The 21869-nt window shown below is 43.7% G+C and overlaps 1 protein-coding gene across 4 annotated transcripts in view; it reads right to left on the reverse strand.

Annotated features, from left to right (window-relative positions):
- il1rapl2 (interleukin 1 receptor accessory protein-like 2) overlaps positions 1 to 21869 on the reverse strand; it is a 630266-nt gene that overhangs the window by 36738 nt on the left and 571659 nt on the right. For all 4 annotated transcript variants that reach the window (XM_034092584.1, XM_034092583.1, XM_071204669.1 and 1 more), the window contains exon 9: positions 1917 to 2062. In XM_034092584.1, coding sequence (XP_033948475.1) covers positions 1917 to 2062 — 146 coding nt within the window. The remainder of the gene's footprint in view (positions 1 to 1916; positions 2063 to 21869) is intronic.

A 21869-nucleotide genomic window follows, 5' to 3' on the forward strand; every position in this document is an offset into this window, starting at 1 on the left:
TCTAACCTTGGTCATGAAGAATATATTTCTCTGTTGTCCATGTTCATAAAGCATACAACGACACCATAAGAGCACGGTGGAGAGTCTCTAGATGCGCTTAGAGTAGTACTATAGTAATGTAGAAAACTGTAGTTTCTTCACAGCAGACGCACATTTATGACGTCCGCTGGCGCATCATACATACGTCGATAGTGAAAGTGCAGTCGGATTCCCCAAGCACCACAGTCTCTTTTCCTAAGTCTTATTGAATTCTCCTATCCATTATTCCTTAACCCTGTGACGTTGTATACAGAGGTCAAGGAATAGTGGATTGGAAAAGACGATGGGAGCTGATTTTTGGAAAATTCGACTACAACCCCTGTCTTTCTTTATCTCTCTGTCAGCATTTATTATTACCTTTTTCTCCATTCGCTTTCCTAATTCTGTCTCCAGCCACCTGTTTATCTCTTTCCACATTCCCCACTGTCCCTGCTCCTCTGCATCATGTACGTTTATTTTATATAGCGGGCATTCACACGTCCCTCTTTTCCACCAAAATTCGAGGTAACACAATTAATCTCCTCCTCTGGCAATGTTTCTTTTTGTGTTTCTCCGTGTCATGGCCTCTGACTCAAACCGGCCCGTTCTCTCTGCATTATCAGATGGATAACAAGATACTGCAGGACTGCTGCAAATGTTTTACAAAGGGAGCTGTGCCCTCATGCATTTTTCAGCTGAATATTTACAGTATAACTAAGAGAACCTGTTCTTTATTTTGTCTCCATCTGTGCTGCTCTTTTTACCAGTCTTTCTGGAGATCTCCTGTCGATCATCTTCTAAAGTGGGATCTTTTCTTTTGGACCTCTTGGTCTGTCTGAGAGTCAATATATTTGATATTCTGTTTGGGATGAGCTAACAAAATGGTTAAAAATAATCTTTGGAAGAGCTTTTATTTCTCGCACTTTTCATGATGGCCATTCACATCCACAAATATTTACCGGGCCATACAAGTAACATCAGTTCCTGTGTTGGCGGGGTTTTCCTTTCCGAAATTGAATATGTCGGAGAGCAGACATAGATTTATATTTAGCTTGTCAGGTTCCAAAATGAAGCACTGCTTTGGGGAAAATACACCATGAAAGCTTTCAATACAGAACTTTACTTCTTACTTACTGACAGTTAATTATCTATAATTAGAAATAGGCTTCCACTTAGTTAATATTTACCCTGCTTAGGGGAATAGTTTAGGAAAATAAAATGATTGGGCAATGTACTTATTGACCTTATTTCCAATAGATGGATGCACATTGATGCAGATTTATTATCCCCTTTCATCCCCATGTTCAGTTGTTACACTTTCTCTTTTCACTGTTCTGTGAGTGAGGCTAATGTGTAATTGTCTTAAACCTGCATTACTATTAATGACCAGCAGGGGGCGACTAGAGTGGTTGCAAAAATAAGTCTGACTGTATAGAAGTCAATGAGAAAACTACCCTATCTCTCACATGATATACTATGTATAAGCATTACTATACATACTAAAAGACACAAATTAGTGGGCTGTTTGTGGAGAGTATGTTTTGTTTTTGAAATAGATCAATTCACTGCTAACAATGCTAGCTAGCTAGCACTGGTGCAAGCTGCTAACTTTTTCCCATTTAACATTCCCAGTCCTTGTTGATTTACTTTAGCGCTAGAAAGTAGATTTTGGTGATGATAATGTTGGTTAACATACAGGTGCAGATACAAATACATATGCTGCTGTTCTTTATTTAGATGAGCAATTAACTTGCAAGCTGTCATTGATCTTTCACTCAATTAGATGTATTGTTTGAAAAATCAACATTAATCTGACGACGGCTGATTTTCTCTCCATTGGAGTCCCTGATTCTGTTTCAAAAATTGTTGGAAGTAAAGAGAAAGAAAAAGTGATCTACCTTTCTTCTGCAGTATTGCACTCCCGCTGCGCCTCCCTATGTGGTTCTCCACATAACAGGTGTAGTTGGCCAGGTCTGCCTCATCCACAGCATCAAAGGTTAAGGAGAGCTGCACCTCCTTCTCTCCTAAGTGCTCCCTCAAAACTCTGGACAAACACATAAAGAGAAGACAAAGTCAGCAGGGACATAAATTAACACATTTTCCAAACTTTTAAGAAACAAGGAGAAATAAAAAACTTGATTAGTACTTCAAAAAATAAACATGAGAGGGAAGGAACTGGGAGAAAAATGTGTACATCTTAGAGACAGGTGGAGGTCCATGTTTCACTCCTTCACTCCACAAAAAACTGCAAAAAGAAGATAAGTGTAAAGGAATAGCACGGTTGAAGAGAAACGAGGAGGAGAGCAGTTTAGAGCAGATTAAAAAGGAGGCCAGAGGGAGCAAAGAGGCATGTGAAGAAAATATTGGCGACAGCTGGAAAAAATACTCTCCTTATGGCGAGGTTATACTCCTCTAAAAGCCTGCGAGGAAAAGAGGAGGTGGGGGAAAGGGGGTGATCTGATGTTTGTGTTATGAACTCTAACCCTAAATTAAGGTCAGATTTAGCCACACCAAGAGATATCCAGGATCATACTAACTGCGCTGACGTAGCAATTGTGTCGTCATCACACAGATGGTCCAGTAGAATCACAGCTTGCGAAAAAGTCTCCTCATAGTGGTCATTTAATCTGTTCACCATTTAAAAAAAAAAATCGTATTTAATACTTTATCGATTTGATTATTTCAATAATTGTGACAAGCCGTATTTAATGAAGTCTAAAGTCACATGGAGATTGCTAAATGTTTCTTTCCATTGTTCTGATTCATACTGTATTATGTGGATTCCAAATAATGTCAAAAGTATTGTTAAGATAATCTAATTTTAGTTTTTTGTTGATTATCAAGTAAGTAAATATCAGTTTCAATTCTACGTACATCTTAGAAATGGAATGCAAGATAAATCACAATTTCACATGACAAGAGGCATACATAATTTCAGAGATAGTAAACAGAAAAGTGTTTACTATCTCTGAAATTATTTAAGCATTATTTTAAAAGCCAGTGTCTTGTGAAGTGAACTCAGTGTCAGCGGCTATACATCGAGTATTCACAACTTGAACTTCGGAGGAAATTGCCATAGGGACAGGACCAGAGAAAATTAGTGTTAGGAGAGTGAACTTAGACAAATCAATTTTTGGGTTAAATGGTAAGACAGACCTGTAAACAAATCCACACAGGAAATTATCAGAGTGAAGACTGAACAAAAGTGTGGGAACATCTGGATTATTTTTAAACAAATAAACCAAAAAAAGGGAATGAAAGGAGCAAATCAGCATTTGCTGACCAAAACAGAAGATTGAAGGGGGTAGTGAATATACTTTCTGCTAGCTGAGTCCAGCCACAATTAAGTAACTGTGCTCTTTGGCAGTTTGGTTTGAATTGAAAGTGACTGGCCGTACCAGCAGACAGCAGGGTTTCTGAAATAATGAGCATATCCCTTGAAGAAACAGTGTCAAAGAAAGCCCATACAGGCCACAGGGTTGTGTTTCCCACTCTTTACATCGTGCTGGTTTGACTCTCCTTTGACTCACAGTGGTACAGACTGGCCAGATTCTACAACACATAGGGGATTGAACCACAAGAGAGTTGGCATGGTCCAACCATGGCAAGCAGAGATGAGACCACATGTAGTACAGATGTAGCCAACTAGATGTCCCACCACCTAGCCATCTAATCCCAATGGCTGGTAATCTACACCATGAGGGCGCTTCCTTTACAAATACACATAAACAGCTAACTGGGTAAACTTTGGTCTTTGTTTAGCCCTTGGTGGAGCCCCTCAGGGCTGTATGCTTAGCCCTCTCATCTACTAGTGTTCACATACAACTGCGTGGCCACACACAGCTCCAACACCATCGTGAAGTTTGTTGATGACACGACCATCATCGGACTGATCACCGACGGCGACGAGATGGCGTACAAAGAGGAGGTCAGAACCCTGGCATCTTGGTGCCAGGATAACAACCTCCATCTCAACGTCAGCAAAACCTAGGAGCTGATTGTGGATTACAGGAGGCAGCAGAGAGATCATCAATGGGACTACGGTGGAGAGAGTCAGCAGCTTCAGGTTCCTCGGTGTCCACATCACTGAGTACCTGACATGGACTCATCACTGAGGACCTGACATGGACTCTTCACACTACCACCATCACCAAAACAGCAGCTCTTCTTCCTCCGCAGGCTGAGGAGGTTCAACATGGACTACAGGATACTGTGCAACTTCTACAGGTGCACCATAGAGAGGATCTTGACAGGCTGCATTACATTGTGAATTGCACTTTTGAGGAACCTGCGGTCTAAGTTATTCATACATTACTTAATTAAACCATAGTTTTGTATATGTTATGACAATAAAACCTTTGAGGGATAAGTAACACATTACTTTTACAATTAAACTCCTAAATGCATTTATTTATATAGTCTTTTGTTAGAGTTATGTTTACACCATTTGCTATTGATAATGAATTATACTAAATGTTGTATTTTGGAAAAAAAGAACATTACAGCCTATTATTTAATCTTGTTTAAAAGATATATAAATATGTTTGTCCCGGGCCATACAGTACATTTTATTATGCCGTCAGTTTTTCAGTTAAAGCCACGGCATCAACAGTTATTTCTGGTATATTAAATATTTCCCTCATGTGTTGCCTTTAACACACCAGATTTTATGGAGAGAATGCTATATAATTATTAACCAGAGGCATGTTTTATTGCTATTGTATGCATCAAAACAACAAACTGTTCTGTGTCTGTGTTAGAAGCAAACACCTTCTAATCAGCTGTATATATCATATTTGATATGAGTTTCAATGTGGCAGCTTCCATCACCCATTGCAGCTAGTTTCCATATAATGCAGCTAGTTTCCATATAATGTATCAAGGGGCGTAACAAGTCTGACACATATTCACTATGTCATCCTGGGGGGTTTTCTTTCGGAAAGTGCGTCATCTTACCTGCTACAGCCCGACCAAAGAAGGAACGCCCAAAATGATAGGCTACATCTGTAGAACCATGTGGTTCTGTTGGCAACTCACCATGAACAATAATCATATTGTCCTTAAAGGCTTGTATCAAACTCTTTGCATGCAAATAATTGGTACAAGAGCATGCACTTTAAGCATAAACAGTAACTTTTGGAGTTTAACTGCTATCCTTCTCAATATCAACAAGCCAACGCCTCATCTCCTCTACTAACCCTTCTTTCCTACGGTAAACTCTTGTGTGTTGAGTATTCATTTTATGCTTCGTCTGCTCTAGGGCTCTTCAACATTGCCGTATAATGTCTTGGCAATCCCACTTTAAAGCGTGATTGCTATTACTTTGCATAGCGTCGGCAGCTTTGTCAACCTTTATATTCCAAATAAACAGTGATTAAGCTTTTGAATATACTTTTGTTAAGTTATAGCTGTTATATTTAGACAATTATTGGCGATTGTCATAGGTCATCCAGACAGTCACTAACAGAGGATGGATGTGGTACTGTAATATCAACGGATCCCTTCAGTGTAGCTGTAAATTATCTCAAATAAAAATAACTGTTTACCATGCTGCTAGTGCTCAACTGGAAAAATTAAGACATACGTTGTTGGAAAAGGGGCGGGGACAATTCTTTGGATTTTGTACCTCTACTGTGACATGTTTACACGCTTTAATGTTCAAAAAGTTCTTTATTTTTCTCATACTGCCTGTGTTGCAGCACCTCTTTTCACCCTCTGTCTGTATCGACCAGGTGCCAAATCATTTGCATGCATCCTAAAGGAAGCTTTGAAAAGATCTGAATATGGTGAGAAGTAATTCCTTCCATATTCCCCCAACGATCCCAAACGAGTCAATCTTGGGTTGGCTTTCAACTGATGGCTAGAACCCTCACCCTGCTTTTGGTGAGGAGGCGTGTGCTTCGAGACAAAACATATTTACTCTTTCTTAAATTTGAACACGACCATATTCATGTTTTCAATTCACCTACTTATGTACTTGTTGTGGTAAAACCGCTGCTTCAATCTCTAGGGATCTAAAACGCTCCAATTAAAACTAAAACTTGCAAACTAAGGTAGACAAGTGTAGACACAATAAATTAATAATCTACAATGAAACAGATACATCTGAGTAAAAAATACATTAAAACAGTGAGGCTTTCACAACGGTTGGATTGGACAGCTGATGTGAATTTCAAGAAGGTAAAGAAGCTCTCCACACCACTAAACATATGGGCCAGGGATGCCTTGAAGTGAAAATATGAAGGAAGCACTGGCCCAAATGGAAATATTGTAATTACGGATTCATTGCACATGAATGAACCATGGACTATCATAGCTGAGATGCAGAAATGTTGAGCGGATGGACCGAACTGAAGCTGTGCCACGACTGCAGTAAGACTCATACGTATATATTATGTAGCTGGATTGGGATATTTTGAATAAAAACACTTTAATTATTGGTAGGTTATTATTATATCTTCTAAAGACAGAGGCAGGTTTTCAGTTGATGAGTAAAACGAAGTCCTGTCTCTCGAGGTGGTGTAATATTTATGCAGTTCTCAAAGATTCTGCACTGAAACAAGAATCGATAATTACCCGTGTTCACATTGTCATGGAGGCCCCGAGACAATATAACATATAATGCAAACAGCCAGGGCAGGAACTGTCAAATGGCCAGTGCTGCAGCGGGATGGGAGGTGGGAGAAAACGTGCACAGATTAATGTGCATCACAGCGGGTCTGTCTGCTGTGGTGCAATTGTAGAATCTAGAGTAGTGATGTGATTGGATCGAAGGTGGCCGGAGGGACCGGACTGAGAGATGAAGAACTCATCAGGCAAAGGTTAATGTAATACCACAGGGCATGATTAGTTTCCAGTTTAAACACTCAAGTACACTCTATCACACTATTTTTCCTGGGAGTGAACATTTCCAGAGGCCAATGAGTTTCTTAGTGGCTACAGAGACAATCGTTCAAATAGAGAAGCCGGGTTCAAGCCCCAGCAGGTTAGGGTTAGGGTTAGCAGCCCTCCTGCTGAAGTCCCCCCAGCTCCGGGGCTGATGTGTGGCTGACACTGACCTCCCTGTGGATGGAGCAAGGGGAGAGGTAAAAGGATGTTCCTTTAGGGAGGAATATAAATTCACATTAGTATTGGTGGGCTGAGTTGATGACATTAAATATGACAGCTTTTGGGTAGGAGAGAACCATTTGTCTAGATCAGGGGTCGGCAACCCCTGGTACACGTGCCACCATTGGCACGCGACATCGTAACCAGTGGCACACTAGGAATAAGTGTGCAAAATATTGAAATTGTATTTTCGGATCCTGAACGAGACCGCCGCCAGAGCGCGTCTCCCCGTTACCTGCAGAAGGAAGCCATGCACGCAACGCAGCCCCGCTCTCTTTAACTCCAGGCGACTTTCTGCCGCTTTCCTCCGTGGTGCAGTGCCGATCATTTCACCACAGAGGAAAGCACTTCACAAATTGCAGTAGCCTACCCATAAGGAGCTGTACAAATGCCGCAGTTATTGCATGGCTGTGTCTTTAGTTGAAAGCCCAGTGGCGATCTGCTCATCTCTCATCGAAATAACATGCTACACATGTGTGTTCTGGAGAATCACAGAACGGACGGTCGTCCTTATTATTATGCTGTTTAAACCAATTATTTAAATTTGTTTGTTAAATTCGGCATCATGTAAGTTAGGGATGCTCCGATCGATCGGCCGCTGATCGATATCGGCCGATACTCACTCTCTACCGATCGATCGGTGCTCTCTAAAAATGCCGATTGCGAGAGCCTATCACATGACGTAAAATACATGACACTTTTCTCTGTGCGCGGCAAAACAAGCTCGCCAAAATGGCTTCACCAGTCTGGCAGTATTTTAAGGTGTCCGAAAATGACAATAAAATAGCGGTATGCAACGTGTGTGAAGCAGAAATCCTGCAGCTCCACCTGCCGGTACGGACCGGGGAGCGGAGCAAAATACTCAAGAGTTAGACCTAACACACTTAGCTATTTTATCTACCTCTGGAACAAGCTAAACTAGTAATAAATATATTTATTCTTTACTGTCGGGTCACTCATTACTGGATCAGTGAGCTGCATGAGACGATACTGACAGGCTGTCAGGAGAGGGGGAGAGAGGAAAATAAAGCGCTTCCGCTCATTTCTCCCATGTTATTATCCAAAGTTAATGTAAACTTGAATATGTACTTCATTTGAATGTAATAATTATGTTGGTTGTTGTTTGTGGAAGCGCCAGTGAATGAGCCCCATTAACTGAGCCCCATTAACTTAAGAGTTTTAAACATCACTTTAAACAACACGTTCTCACTCCCAACCCGTCACATGTTGACGGTCGGTCAGGGCCCCTCCCTGTCACCCTATTACGCACAGGGTACCCCTTGAGCGTTAGTTTTCAACGGGCAGGGCGTCCCATAGACCTCCCATAGCGTTGATAATAGACGCCATGAGAACGCTCTCCGGCAAATGCTCTACCCTGACGATCGGTTGTTATTGTCAATATTAATATAATAATTATTTATTTTTTAATAGTCACACTCGATTTCGCCGATTTTCTTGTTGCCCCAGCTGGTTGACACCTCTTTTAGCAGAAACAAAGGCTACATTAATGTATTAAATCGATGTTAATCCATGTGTGTGGTTGTGGAATTAACGGACGTGCCGTTGTGCGATTGCAGTTGCCAGGCAACGCAATCATTTACAAACTCTTCAACCACAACCCTAATTATATTTAAAAACATTTTAGAAGGCCTCACGAAATACTTTAATGTAAATTAAAATTTAAATGTGAAGGAATGTGTGTAATGTGGTGATTGACATTATTCACCCACGGATCTACAGTATGGGTTGGGGTATTGTTCCGCATGGACATTTTAGTTAACCGGACTTCCTGCTGATGTGAAATCCGAAAACATTTTTTCAAAATAAATTAATACTTTATTCCGAGTTTGCTTGCTTTTCTCTTTGAAGGTCATCACATAACTGCATTGTAATACACGGTTCGGCTGCATTAAATATTACATATCTGCCGTAGTTCGCTATTTATAGAGCCCTGATGAGAAGACTTCTAGACAAACAGGAAGAACTGCTGCCGAAACTGAATATGTGACGTGGATCATAAATATATCAGCAATTATTACATGGCTTAGTTGAATACTCGATTCTGATTGGTCAATTCAGAACACGTGACACGTTGTTAATACCGAACAGACAGACCGCTGTCAAGGACTTATTGACCGTTGTTAAGGACGCTCACATCTTCAGAAAGAAGTCCGGTCGATTGAAATGTAGCTCAGTGTAAGTTCAATCAGGAAGACAACAGCATCGGGTGTCACACGTTATTTCAATAAGTGATCAGGGGCATTACGCCCCGGCTAGCCAATCATCGCACCTGCTAACCTCTTTAAATCTGCTCTCCCCTTCCTGTCAGTTGTCATTTCAGGTGTCAACGCAAAAGGTAGTAAACGAATACTCCTCCGTAAACACTCAGAAAAGAAAGAAAAACAAACCACAATGTCTAACACAGACTCTTCCGAGAACGAACCGTTTTCGAAGGATCTCGATCCTGGCTCCGATGTACCTCCGGATGCAGCTTCGAACTCCTCAAGCCTCCGGCGCATGAGCGCCCGCCTGGCTTCCCGTGACAGCTCACAATCAGCAGAAGCAAACTTCATAATCACCCATTTACGGCAGCAGGGTATCTCTGCAGCCTCAGATCTCCCTCTCTCCCAGCTCAGGGAGCTCTCGGACCAAGTCTCCGGCGCGGTCCATCAGCCCAGGGCAGCAGCCCCAGCAGCTCCAGCCAACTCTCCAGCTATCACCCCCGAGAGGCCGGAGCGAGGACGCGGGCGGAGCCGCGGGGGGAAAAGGAAAAAAAAGTCAAGTCCCTCTAGAGCCGGTCCATCTAAAAGGTCCACCTTTCCACAGGCTCACCCAAGCGTCGCCCAGCCCGGGAGCCCCGGTAATCAGCCACTAACGGATAGCATAGCAAACTCCCTGCAATCGTTGGCTAGCTCTATGCTGCTAATTGACGCTCGCCTGCAGGCCATGGATAAAGGCCCCATCGGAGCTTCAACCTCTTCTGCGAACTGGGCCTCGGTCCCCGCTTCGCTGCCAACAGGATTTATGCCAGGTCTCGGGGGTTTCCCTCCACAAATCATAACTCCCCCTCACTCCCTGGCTTCAGCACTCCCAGCGCCTCACTCAGGTAGGCCTCATATTCCCCAGAGCGCTCACATTTCCTCTCGGCTGAGAGCGAAAATCCTCGAAGGGAAAGACATAAATTTAGTCACCCTCATCTTGCCTTCCCCGGAGTGCGACAAGTCAATCGCCACGGGAGGAAGCATCACTGCCGTTTTTAAGTCCGCAGATCCTCGGCTCCTCAGAGACCTCAACATAGGACAATTTCTGGTTGCTTTCGGCATCTTCCGCGATGTCCTGTGTTCCGTTTACCCGGAAAGAAGAGTTGAGTTAGACGCTTATCTGGGCCTCATCGGCGATCTTTATCTCAAATTCGGGAAATCCACGTTCTACTCCTATCACAAGAGCTTTTCTAGCAAAGCAGCGCTTCACTTAGCCCACTGCAACGTTCGCCTGGACTGGTCCGTGCTGGACACCGAGCTGCTCGTGATGGCGACTGGCGGGCAACAAGTTGTTTCGTGCATCAGCTGCGGGACGCAGGGCCACACCTCCCCCTTCTGCCCATCAGTGCCTTTCTCCGGGTTCAGAGCTTTTCCTGCGTCACAGTCGGGGAATAATAAACAAAAAAAACAGGTGCAGAATAGGCAAGAGGCGCAGATTAGGGCAGACGACAGGATCTGTTATAAGTTCAACGAAAATATCTGCACCTTTGCTTATTGTTCTTATCTCCATATCTGCAGTACCTGCAGGGAGGCTCACCCGAAGTCAGTTTGCCCCAGGCGCGGGCACGTGAAGTTCCCGCAGCAGAAACCACGTGGGGGAAAAAACTCCTGAAACATCACCTTTCCACCCCCATCAACATCCCACATTTAGCAGCAGCGCTTTCTACTCACCCAGATCCCGTGTTCGTAGAATATCTTCTGTCAGGGCTCTCTCAAGGGTTCAGGGTCGGGGTTATTTCTCCTCCCTCCGTGTCCCTTGTTTCAAAAAATCTGCAATCAGCATTTAAAGAACCCACCATAGTCTCCCAGCTTATCGAGAAAGAACTCAACAAAGGATACCTTATCGGTCCGTTTCACTCACCCCCGCTCACCCACTCTGAGAAAAAAAGGCTGATTTTCGATCTGTCCGCACCCCGCTCCGGCCCGTTTTGCAGTATTAACAGCCTTATTCCTCCAGAGCCATTCTCCCTTCATTATGCCTCAGTCGATAACGCAATCAAACTAATTAAGTTTGCGGGGCAAGGAGCCTGGCTCTCCAAGGCAGATATTACTGACGCATTCAAGATCATTCCCATCCATCCATCCCAGTGGAACATGTTCGGTATTAAGTGGGAAGCTAAATTCTACTTTGCAGTTCGCTTGACTTTCGGGTGCAGAAGTAGCCCCTGTATTTTTAATTCCTTTTCCGAAGCTCTCTGCTGGATTCTGCTGAATAATGTCAGGATTCCCTCCGTTCTCCACTTGCTGGACGATTTTCTCCTCATAGATCCCCCTCGGGATAACTCAGGCGCTTCCCTGGCGAAACTCAAATGCTGCTTTCAGGAGCTAGGCGTCCCCCTGTCCGGAGAGAAAACCATAGGACCCGACACTAGCTTGGAGTTTTTAGGCATCACACTCGACACTATAGACATGAAAGCATCTCTCCCCATCGCCAAACTGCAGCGCATACGCGACATCACTAAATCCTATTGCGAGCAACAAGTCATCACCAAACAGCAGCTGCTCTCCCTCCTCGGGCACCTCAACTTTGCCATGCGCGTCATCCCCCAGGGGCGCTCATTCATCTCCCGCCTCCTGGACGCAGCGTCGGCTGTAACAAACCTCCATGACCGCGTGTTTCTAGACGAAGGCTGCCGCTCAGACCTATGCTTCTGGTCTCTCCTGCTCGCCCACTGGAATGGCATCACCTTCTTTTACGACGACCTCGTGTACTCCTCTGATTCCATGAGGTTTTTCACGGACGCTGCCCCATCCGTGGGTTTTGGGGGTTTCTTTCAGGGAGAGTGGTTCGCGGGCCCGTGGCCTCCCTCATTTCCCAATCATGCCTCATCCTCCGCCCTGCACGAGATCTATCCGATTGCTGTTGCCTGCCACGTGTGGGGCCACCTCTGGCTACGGAAACGCATCTCGGTCCTCTGCGACAACCAGTCAGTGGTCTGGATCATCAATAAAGGTCGCTCCTCTTGTAGTGAAATCATGCCGTTCATGAGAAGCATCACGTGGTCCTCCCTCACTCACAACTTCCTCATCTCAGCTCGTCACGTCCCCGGCCACCTCAATATAGTGGCTGATTCCCTCTCTCGCTTTCAATTTCAGACCTTCCGGAACCTCTGCCCGGAAGCCAGCCCGCAACCCGTTGGGATTCCTCCTCTGCATCTCCTCTCTCTACATTAAACAAGAGCCCCTTAGCTAGGCACCTAGAGTCGGCCAGATATTTTATGAGGAAAGGCTTAGCCACTTCCACCCTCAGAACGTACGACTTTGCATGGAGAACGTTTGCGTTCTTTTGTGTTTCCGTAGGCATCTCACTTAGACCCGTTCTCATCCCCACCGTGTGCGCCTTCATGTGCTACTGCGCCACTGATCGCCACCTCAAACCCCAATACATCCGGGGCCTCTTAGCAGGAGTACAATTTAACGTTCGCTGCTTCGATCCCAGCTTCCCCAGCTTGCTTGCTAACCTATCCGTTAAACTCATACTTAGAGGTCTTCTAAAAACGTTTCCCCCAGCGTTAGACCATAGACGACCCATTACACTCTCCACTCTGCGCCTTATGCTCTCCAAACTTAGAGAAGGATTATTTTCTCCCTACATCGACGCCCTACTCGACGCCGTATTTCTGCTGGCATTTTATGCTTTTCTTAGACCAGGCGAATTTACCACAGCTTCACGATCATTCAATCCCAATCAAGACGTCTGCCTTAACGACCTATCCTTCCACGCTAGCCATTTTAGTTTAAACATTAAACACTCAAAATGCGGAAGCGCTTGCTCCGTCATCGCAGCTCGCAACGATTCCCCGTTCTGCCCTTATGGATCCATGATCAAATTCCTGCGTCTTAGACCTTCCATTAATCCTCTCTCACCACTATTTCTTATTTCAGGGGATTTTCCCTTAACTCAACACCAGTTCAATCATTACCTTAAGCAAGTTCTCATTAGATCCGGCTTATCGCCCCAATTATTCTCGGGGCATTCGTTCAGGATAGGCGCAGCTACCTCCGCTGCTAATCAAGGCGTCTCATCCTCATCCCTGCAACAACTCGGACGATGGTCCTCCTCTGCCTTCACATCCTACATCCGCCCGGACATCAGTGCCGTGCTGGCTATCCAAAGGTCCCTCAAACACTAAAAGATGGTAAATATACCTATAACTGGTGGTGGTAACATGTCAGCATGTATACGTGTCTACGGTTCCGGATCTGTCAGGCTATGACTCCGGATCTGCGTATGCTAATCCCGCAAGTGCAGGTCGCGAACGTGGGTCCGAGTCAAGTTGCCGACTCAGGTCCGCGGTTAGGTTTAACCCTGCGGGCGCAGGTTGCGGACACAGGTCCGCGCTTAGGTTTAACCCTGCGGGCGCAGGTTGCGGACACAGGTCCGCACTTAGGTTTAACCCTGCGGGCGCAGGTTGCGGACACAGGTCCGCGCTTAGGTTTAACCCTGCGAGCGCAGGTTGCGGACACAGGTCCGCGCTTAGGTTTAACCCTGCGGGCGCAGGTTGCGGACACAGGTCCGCACTTAGGTTTAACCCTGCGGGCGCAGGTTGCGGCCAGTGGGTCCGCGCTTAGGTTTAACCCTGCGGGCGCAGGTTGCGGCCAGTGGGTCTGCGTCATGGTAAACCTGCGTGCAGGTTTCGGGCAGTGGTCCCGCACATGACTAACCCCGCAGCCCGGAAGCGATTCCGGCGCTCATCATGTCCCCATGTTAATCTCCTTTTCATCCATAGATCTCCGCAGCCAGCCGCAAGGTAAGGATTGCTCACAGCTCCGTACTTCATACTTCACTTCTTTTGGGGGTTCATCAGAGCGATTCTTTCCCTCCTGAATGATCATCCTGCAAACCCGGGGCCTAGTCGCCAAAACATCATTACAGTTACTTGTTGTAATACGTCAATCACTATTCCCGCATATCATGTGTCCCGATAAATAAACATGTACTCATACATCACGTCTCTCCTGATTGAAATGTAGCTCAGTGTAAGTTCAATCAGGAAGACAACAGCATCGGGTGTCACACGTTATTTCAATAAGTGATCAGGGGCATTACGCCCCGGCTAGCCAATCATCGCACCTGCTAACCTCTTTAAATCTGCTCTCCCCTTCCTGTCAGTTGTCATTTCAGGTGTCAACGCAAACCCTCCTCCACCCCTTCGCCTCCTATCTCCTAAATACAGGGCCAAGCTAAACCTTCTCCCTTCAGATCGGACTGAACTACTATCACCACCACCAGTGTCTAGACCCCGGGGGGTTCATCAGAGCGATTCTTTCCCTCCTGAATGATCATCCTGCAAACCCGGGGCCTAGTCGCCAAAACATCATTACAGTTACTTGTTGTAATACGTCAATCACTATTCCCGCATATCATGTGTCCCGATAAATAAACATGTACTCATACATCACGTCTCTCCTGATTGAACTGTATACAGTTGGGCCGAAAAGCAAACTGCATGCAGTTTGCTTTTGGAACTGGGACAAGAAAAACTGCGGAGAAGTAACGGGGCACAAACCCTCCTTTTTACGCAGCGGTCCAAACATAGACATCAAAGGCGACACATATTCACTTGCCAGTTACTTTGTCATTAGGGCAGGGATATCTAGATACTTTCCAAGGTTTGACATCATGAATTGTGGTTACTTTTAAAGCAAGGAGCGATGTTTTCAAATCTGTAATCAAAAAGCTCCTCAAAAACGCTATCGAAGCAGGTCCTACCGTTGGCTTTTCAAACTGACAAGAGACGCTCTAACTGTTTTTCAAATGTAACAGTTTGAAAAGCAAGCAAACTGTCTGATTGTCTTTAGTTTTCCGCTGTCGTGTGATAGCAACATGGAGGATTTTAACATTCATTTTAATATATTTGGAGAGCACAGTAATTTGGAGTAATGGTTAGTGGCTGATGAGTCCCCAGTGAAGAAAAGAAAAAGACAAGAGCGAGAAGAAAACGGCGGAGAAGTAACGGGCAGAAACCCTCCTTTTTACGCAGCGGTCCAGACATATACATCAAACGGCAAAACATACAGTGTGCAGTTACTTTGGCATCAGGGCAGGGATATCGAGATACTTTCCAAGATTTGACATCATGAATTGTGCTACTTTTAAAGCAAGCAGCGATTTTTTCAAATCTGTAATCAAAAAGCTCCTCAAAAACGCTATCGAAGCAGTTCCTGCCGTTGCTACATTAGTTCAAACAGTAACAACGGACTATTTTTCTTAGCGGATGCATGTCAATTTAAATCAATACATACAACTATTTTTTAAATCAATAAAATCATTTTCTAAATCCATAAAAGCATTTCAATTAATATTGGGAGTCATATCGTTACTTTGTTGAGAATGTGGCCATGCAATAAGCGGTATTCTTTCACACACGTCACGAGCTACCCACAATGCAACGCGCGCCATATATATATATATATATATATATATATATAAATACGCCATTTTCCTGGAGGTGCAAAAATCCTGGAGGTGCAAATATAAACAGCTAGCTAACGTAGCCAGGCAGAGCGCACTAGTTTTTTTTTCTGAATTAACGACCGAAGAAATCGCTGCATGTCTTCGGATTACATGTCTGGACTTGAGGGGTGTGCTCTAGGTCGTTACCAGCGTAAACTAGAGCTGTGTGGGTTGTCGGATTGTCTATGTCTAATTTCTGGAAACACCAGGTGAATACCCCACGTGTCACAATAATATTATCATGCATATATGTGGTATTTTAGAGTTGACTAGATATTGATTAAGGCAATAGACTATGATATTCAATACAGGAAGCTTAGCAACACCTAGACGGTGTACGGCTAAACCCTCGGCCTGCTTGCACCTCGCGTAAAATGGCGGATACCGGAAGTACGGTGTCGCCCTCGGCCCAATACCCGTATGTGTGTGTGAAACAATAACGTGCAGCGACTTGGTCATTATGGGGAAAAGAACACTGACAGGCTGATCAGGAGCCCGACGCGAAGCGGAGGGATCTGGGCTGAAGTCGAATAGTCCATTTAGCTTAGGAACCTTCCTAAAGCCCCTGTCACACTGTCCCGAAATTGACACCCGATGGACACACGATAAAGGAAATGTTCAAATTCGGCTGTGATCGTAGCAACATCGGGCCATTCGTGAGGGCATCTAAGCCATCGTATGACCGCCGGTGGAGTTTCTCAGGCTCCGGCAGCAACTTCGTGAGCGGCAACTTCGTAAGGCACTCGTGTCATCTTCGTGTTATCATCGGTGCATTCACTTTCACTCTGATCGGGGCGAATACCCGATGGCACCGAGGATAACAAGATGCCCTCACGATGGCCTTACGAAGGGCAAAATTGACACACGAATTCAACACGAAAATGAACCTTCGCAAGGTCCTTCGGCAATTTTTTGGCATGCCAAAGATTTTGCTTCCGCTCACGAAGTTGCTGCCGGAGCCTGAGAAACTCCGCCGGCGGTCATACGAAGGCTTAAGATGCCCTCACGAACGGCCCGATGTTGCTACGATCACAGCCGAATTTGAACATTTCCTTTATCGTGTGTCCATCTGGTTGTTTTATTGCACAACAAAATCATGTAAATATATTATGGAAATAACCCAATTTGTGTTCTGTGAAACTAAAAAGGATATAATATATTATTTTGAAGGACAGTTGACAGGAAATTGTTGTTGTTATGGAAACAACATTACGGAGAAAACGTAATATTTTCTACATATAAAGACGGATAAAGTAAAGAACAAAGTCTGAAGATATCAGTACAGTATCATAGTACTGTAACATAATTGTTTTTGGTACTTTCATTGCAGTTGTATGTCTTAAATGTAATGTAAATGTTGCCTTCGTGTGTGGTTCGGGGCCATCTTCGTGCGAAATTCACAATTCCATATTCGTGTGTCCATCGGGTGTCAATTTCGGGACAGTGTGACAGGGCCTTTACGGAGTGAAATGACCCGGAAGTCCCTCAGTGGCAGCCATGATAAGTGCCGTTCGAATTCTCTAGAATGATAGGAAAGGAGGTTTCAAACTACCTTTATAACCTCCTTTAGCTTAGGAACCACTGGACCTCCCTAACCGAAAGGAGAGGAGAAAATGCTGCCCCACAATGCATTGCAGCCACAGCATTTGCCGTCACTCAACAGTCGGCCGTTCACGGAAACAAACGATTATGACGGAGAAATTATATCATGAAAGTTACGGTGCTTATTAAGCATTTTAAAACGTATGTGGTAAGTTGCCAAAGTGCTTTGTTTTGAACGTTCATCAGTATTATAATCAAAAAGAGAAATATGAACGTTAGTTTTTATTGAAATGATCAAACAAAGTCAACATTTCACAGTCTTTACTGAGCTGTGTGGAGTTCGTTCAACTTTTAAAAGATGTTTGAATGGTGATGTACACAGTGATAGGTGTTAAGGACTAACGTTTATAATAAATACATTTGTATTGATTTTAAGATATTTTCATAGTTCATACAATCATACGTATTGGGATCATTTGTATTAATGTGGACCGGAGGGAGAGGGTGACGAGCATAAGTTTCACTTTTATTTTTTATTTCAATTTCAACTTTGGTCATGAAGAATATGTTTTAAACAATTATAGACCCATCTCTAAATTGTCAGTTCTGGCTAAGGTTCTTGAACGCCTAGTGAGTGAACAAGTAAAGGAGTCTTTATGTACAAACGACATCCTGTCTAAACATCAATCAGGCTTCAGAAAGCAACATAGCACCATCACTGCCACAATGAAAGTGGTAAATGATATTACGAGTATTTTAGATAATAAGCAGAGTTGTGCAGCTCTATGTTGACCTATCCAAAGCTTTTGATACCGTCGATCATCGCATTTTGAAGCAGAGGCTGGTCAGTATTGGCATATCCAGCCATGCAGTGGGGTGGTTTGTGAATTACCTCTCTGAAAGGTCCCAATGTGTTCACTTTGATGGGCTGTCTTCTGAGTGGTTGAACATCACTAATGGTGTACCACAAGGTTCAGTTTTAGGTCCGCTATTATTCTCGATCTATATTAATAGTTTAGGTGAAAATGTCGAAGGAGCATTTTCGGTATCGGTATCGTCGGCATTTTTATGCAGACGATACCGTTATGTACTGTGCAGGTCCCTCGATTAACAAGGCTGTTGTTAAATTACAGGCTGTTTTTAACATTATTCAGGCTCAGTTCTCTGAGCTTAAGCTTCTTTTAAATGTGGATAAAATCAAGGTAATGCTCTTTTCTAAAGCTAAAAATACATCGGAGACTGCTTTGGATATTGTAACTACGCAAGGAATACTTGAAGTGGTTACCTGTTACAAATACCTGGTTATCTGGCTTGATGATTGTCTCACTTTTAAATTTCATGTAAATAACCTGCTTAAAAAGCTGAGGGTTAGGCTAGGTTTCTTTTACAGAAATAAGTCCTGTTTCTCGCTTGAGGCCAGGAAAAGGCTAGTGACCTTTTTACCTGTGCTGGACTATGGTGATTTGTTATATATGAATGCACCTGCCAATTACCTGAGCAAGTTAGATGCTGCGTATCACAGTGCACTGAGATTTTTGACAAATTGTAAAGCACTTACGCATCACTGTACCCTGTATACCAAGGCGGTTATGCCATCACTTACTGTACGGAGGCTCAGTCACTGGTATTTTTTCATTTACAAAGCCATGTTGGATAAACTACCATCTTATATCTGCTCCCTGATCTCTCTGCGAATTGAAAGTACTTATTGCCTGAGATCGCATGCTGTGGTTTTATTAAATGTGCCAAGTGCTAGGACTGTCTTAGGGAAGAAAGCTTTTAGATGTGCCGCTCCACTAACATGGAACAGTCTGCAAAAAGAATGGAAAATTACCAAGCTAGTACCACTACATGTTTTTAAAGCTCGGTTGGATGCTACAAAATCAGATGCTGTTGGTACCTGTACATGTGGTTAAATATGTAAATTGTAATCCCTGTACATTTTGCTGTATGATGTCCTTTTGTTGTTCTGTTGTTAATGTTTTTATGTCTTCTTGTGGAACCTACTGCTGCAGGTCTCCCTTGCAAAAAAAGGGATCATTGATCTCAATGGGATTTTACCTGGATAAATAAAGGTTTTGAATTGAATTGAAGACTTCTTTGTGGTCTTCAGCATCTACTTCAACGACGAATCTGCCCCTGCCCCCGCCTCGACGTAAGAGAGACGTAAGCGACGCCGCCTCGTAGCTCCGAAGCTCTTGCCTCTAGACCGACAATTTTTTGGAGCTGGAAGTGAACCGGAATCCGGAGCTAAGAGGCAGCGCTTCTGCGGTGTGAACAGGAAAAAACTGTACTTTTCAGGCTCCAGCTCCGAGCCGGAGCTGATAACGCGTTGGTGTGAAAGGGGCATCAAGGAATAGGAGATAGGGTTAGAACTTAGGAGATGATTTTTAAACTATCCGACCGCAACCCTGGATCAGTCTGTATCAGATCCGTGACAGCCCCTTTTTTTTTTTTTTTAGAGATTTGGGTATAGAGGAAAAGAGAGAGGGTTGTATTTTCTGACACTTGGTTAAATCACAAGTAAACAGGATTACAATGGTGTCTTTTCCATGCTATAAAGATTTTTTTTTTAGAAGGTTAAGATATTGATCAATGTCCTGCTTTTTCGTCCAATAACATAGAATGAGAAAAAGCAGTGTGTAGTTATTGAAGATGGCTCATAATCTATGCCCAACTCTTTCTAAACGACCTTTCTCAGGGTACAAGTGTTCTTATTGCCCTAACATTTAGTCACAATGTACTTTTGAAAGTAATACAGCTGCAGGTTGTACTGTATATGAGGTGAGGAGGGAAAATGGATGTTAATGATGATGAACATGAATCTGTTAGAGCATTTTATTTATTTGTTCCTTAAATCATCTTCTCCACCCTCTTGGACCCTCCCAAAGCCCCTCCCCCTCCTCACTTCTGTCGAGCGACTTTGTTAACCACTTTGAAAAAAAGGTTGATGATATTCGCTCTTCTTTTTCTGACTCACCTTTACTCACCGCTGGGTCACCAGACCCTCCTTCCACCCGCACACTAACCTCCTTTTCCCCTCTCTTGCCAAGTGAGGTTCATACCCTCATTACCTACCACCTGTCCTCTGGACCCTATCCCTTCAAACCTCCTTCAGACTATTGCTCCTGATATTCTACCATTTCTCACCCATTTCATCAACACTTCTCTAACTTCTGGTCACTTTCCAAACAGTCTCAAGGAGGCAAGAGTAAACCCTCTCCTAAAGAAACCCTCTCTCAACCCGTCTGATGTTATAAACTACAGGCCTGTCTCTCTCTTCCCGTTCCTGTCTAAAACACTTGAACGCGCTGTCCTTAAACAACTCTCCTGTTATCTCCATCAGAACAACCTTCTGGATCCGCACCAGTCTGGTTTCAAGGCAGGTCACTCGACAGAAACTGCTCTCATTGCTGTCACTGAGGAACTGCACACTGCCAAAGCAGCATCCCTCTCCTCTGTCATCATCCTTTTGGACCTGTCTGCTGCATTCGACACGGTGAACCATCAGATCCTCCTTCGCACTCTCCAAGAACTTGGAGTTTCAGGCTCTGCACTTTCCCTCCTCACCTCATACCTCAAAGACCGTACCTACCCCTGCGAGATGGAGTTCATGACTTTATGAGCTGTTCATGAGCACTCATGAAACATTCATGAACAACTCATTATATGTTCACTTGTCATGTTCATGAACCAACATTCTTAAAATGCTCATGAACCATTTTAAAGAGCAGTTCATGACATTTTTATGAACATTGTTCATTCATATAAAGTTCCTGTTTTGCTCATGACAGACTTTTATGAGCAATTTATGAACTTTTCATGATCCAGCCAATCACAACATTATAATTAAAACCCCAAAAAGTTTGCATGAGCATTTCATGAACTTTTCATGACTATTAGCATTTCATGAATGTTGGATGATTGTGGCAAGTTCAGAATATTTTTGAATATTCATTTTATGAACTTGTGATGATCAGTGTGATGATTTTAAAGACCTCTTGAATATTCATCTACTATTTGAACATGTCTTTATTTTTAAAAACTTTTAATCTTAAAACAAAACAATAGTGAATTTGAAACTGAACATTATCTGTATTTATTTTGGTGACATTCATATCATTTTATGGTTTATCTGTACTGTTTGAGAAGCAGTACGAGTAAGTAGCGCCAAGGTGGAACCTTTGGCAGGTGAGCGGTGACATCTGGGTTATCTTAGGGGGGACACTTCCGCCCCCTCCTCAGAAGCAATCCAGACGATCAACCGGATCCTGTGTATAATTATTGCTGCTTACTTTTCTGTTTTCTACAGGTCAGTGCATGATGAAAATGATCGATGTTAACTTGTGTGAATTAGATATGATGTTGGAGATGTTTAGGAGAGTGTGTCAGAAAGTTTTGAGCATGTTTGACATAGTAACGGTATTTTAAAAATACTAAACTGTCGGCAACAATAGATGCCATTTTCGCGGGCTTCAGCCGCG

The sequence above is a fragment of the Pseudochaenichthys georgianus genome, chromosome 10, assembly GCF_902827115.2.
Source record: "Pseudochaenichthys georgianus chromosome 10, fPseGeo1.2, whole genome shotgun sequence".
In the NCBI taxonomy this organism is placed as follows: domain Eukaryota; kingdom Metazoa; phylum Chordata; class Actinopteri; order Perciformes; family Channichthyidae; genus Pseudochaenichthys; species Pseudochaenichthys georgianus.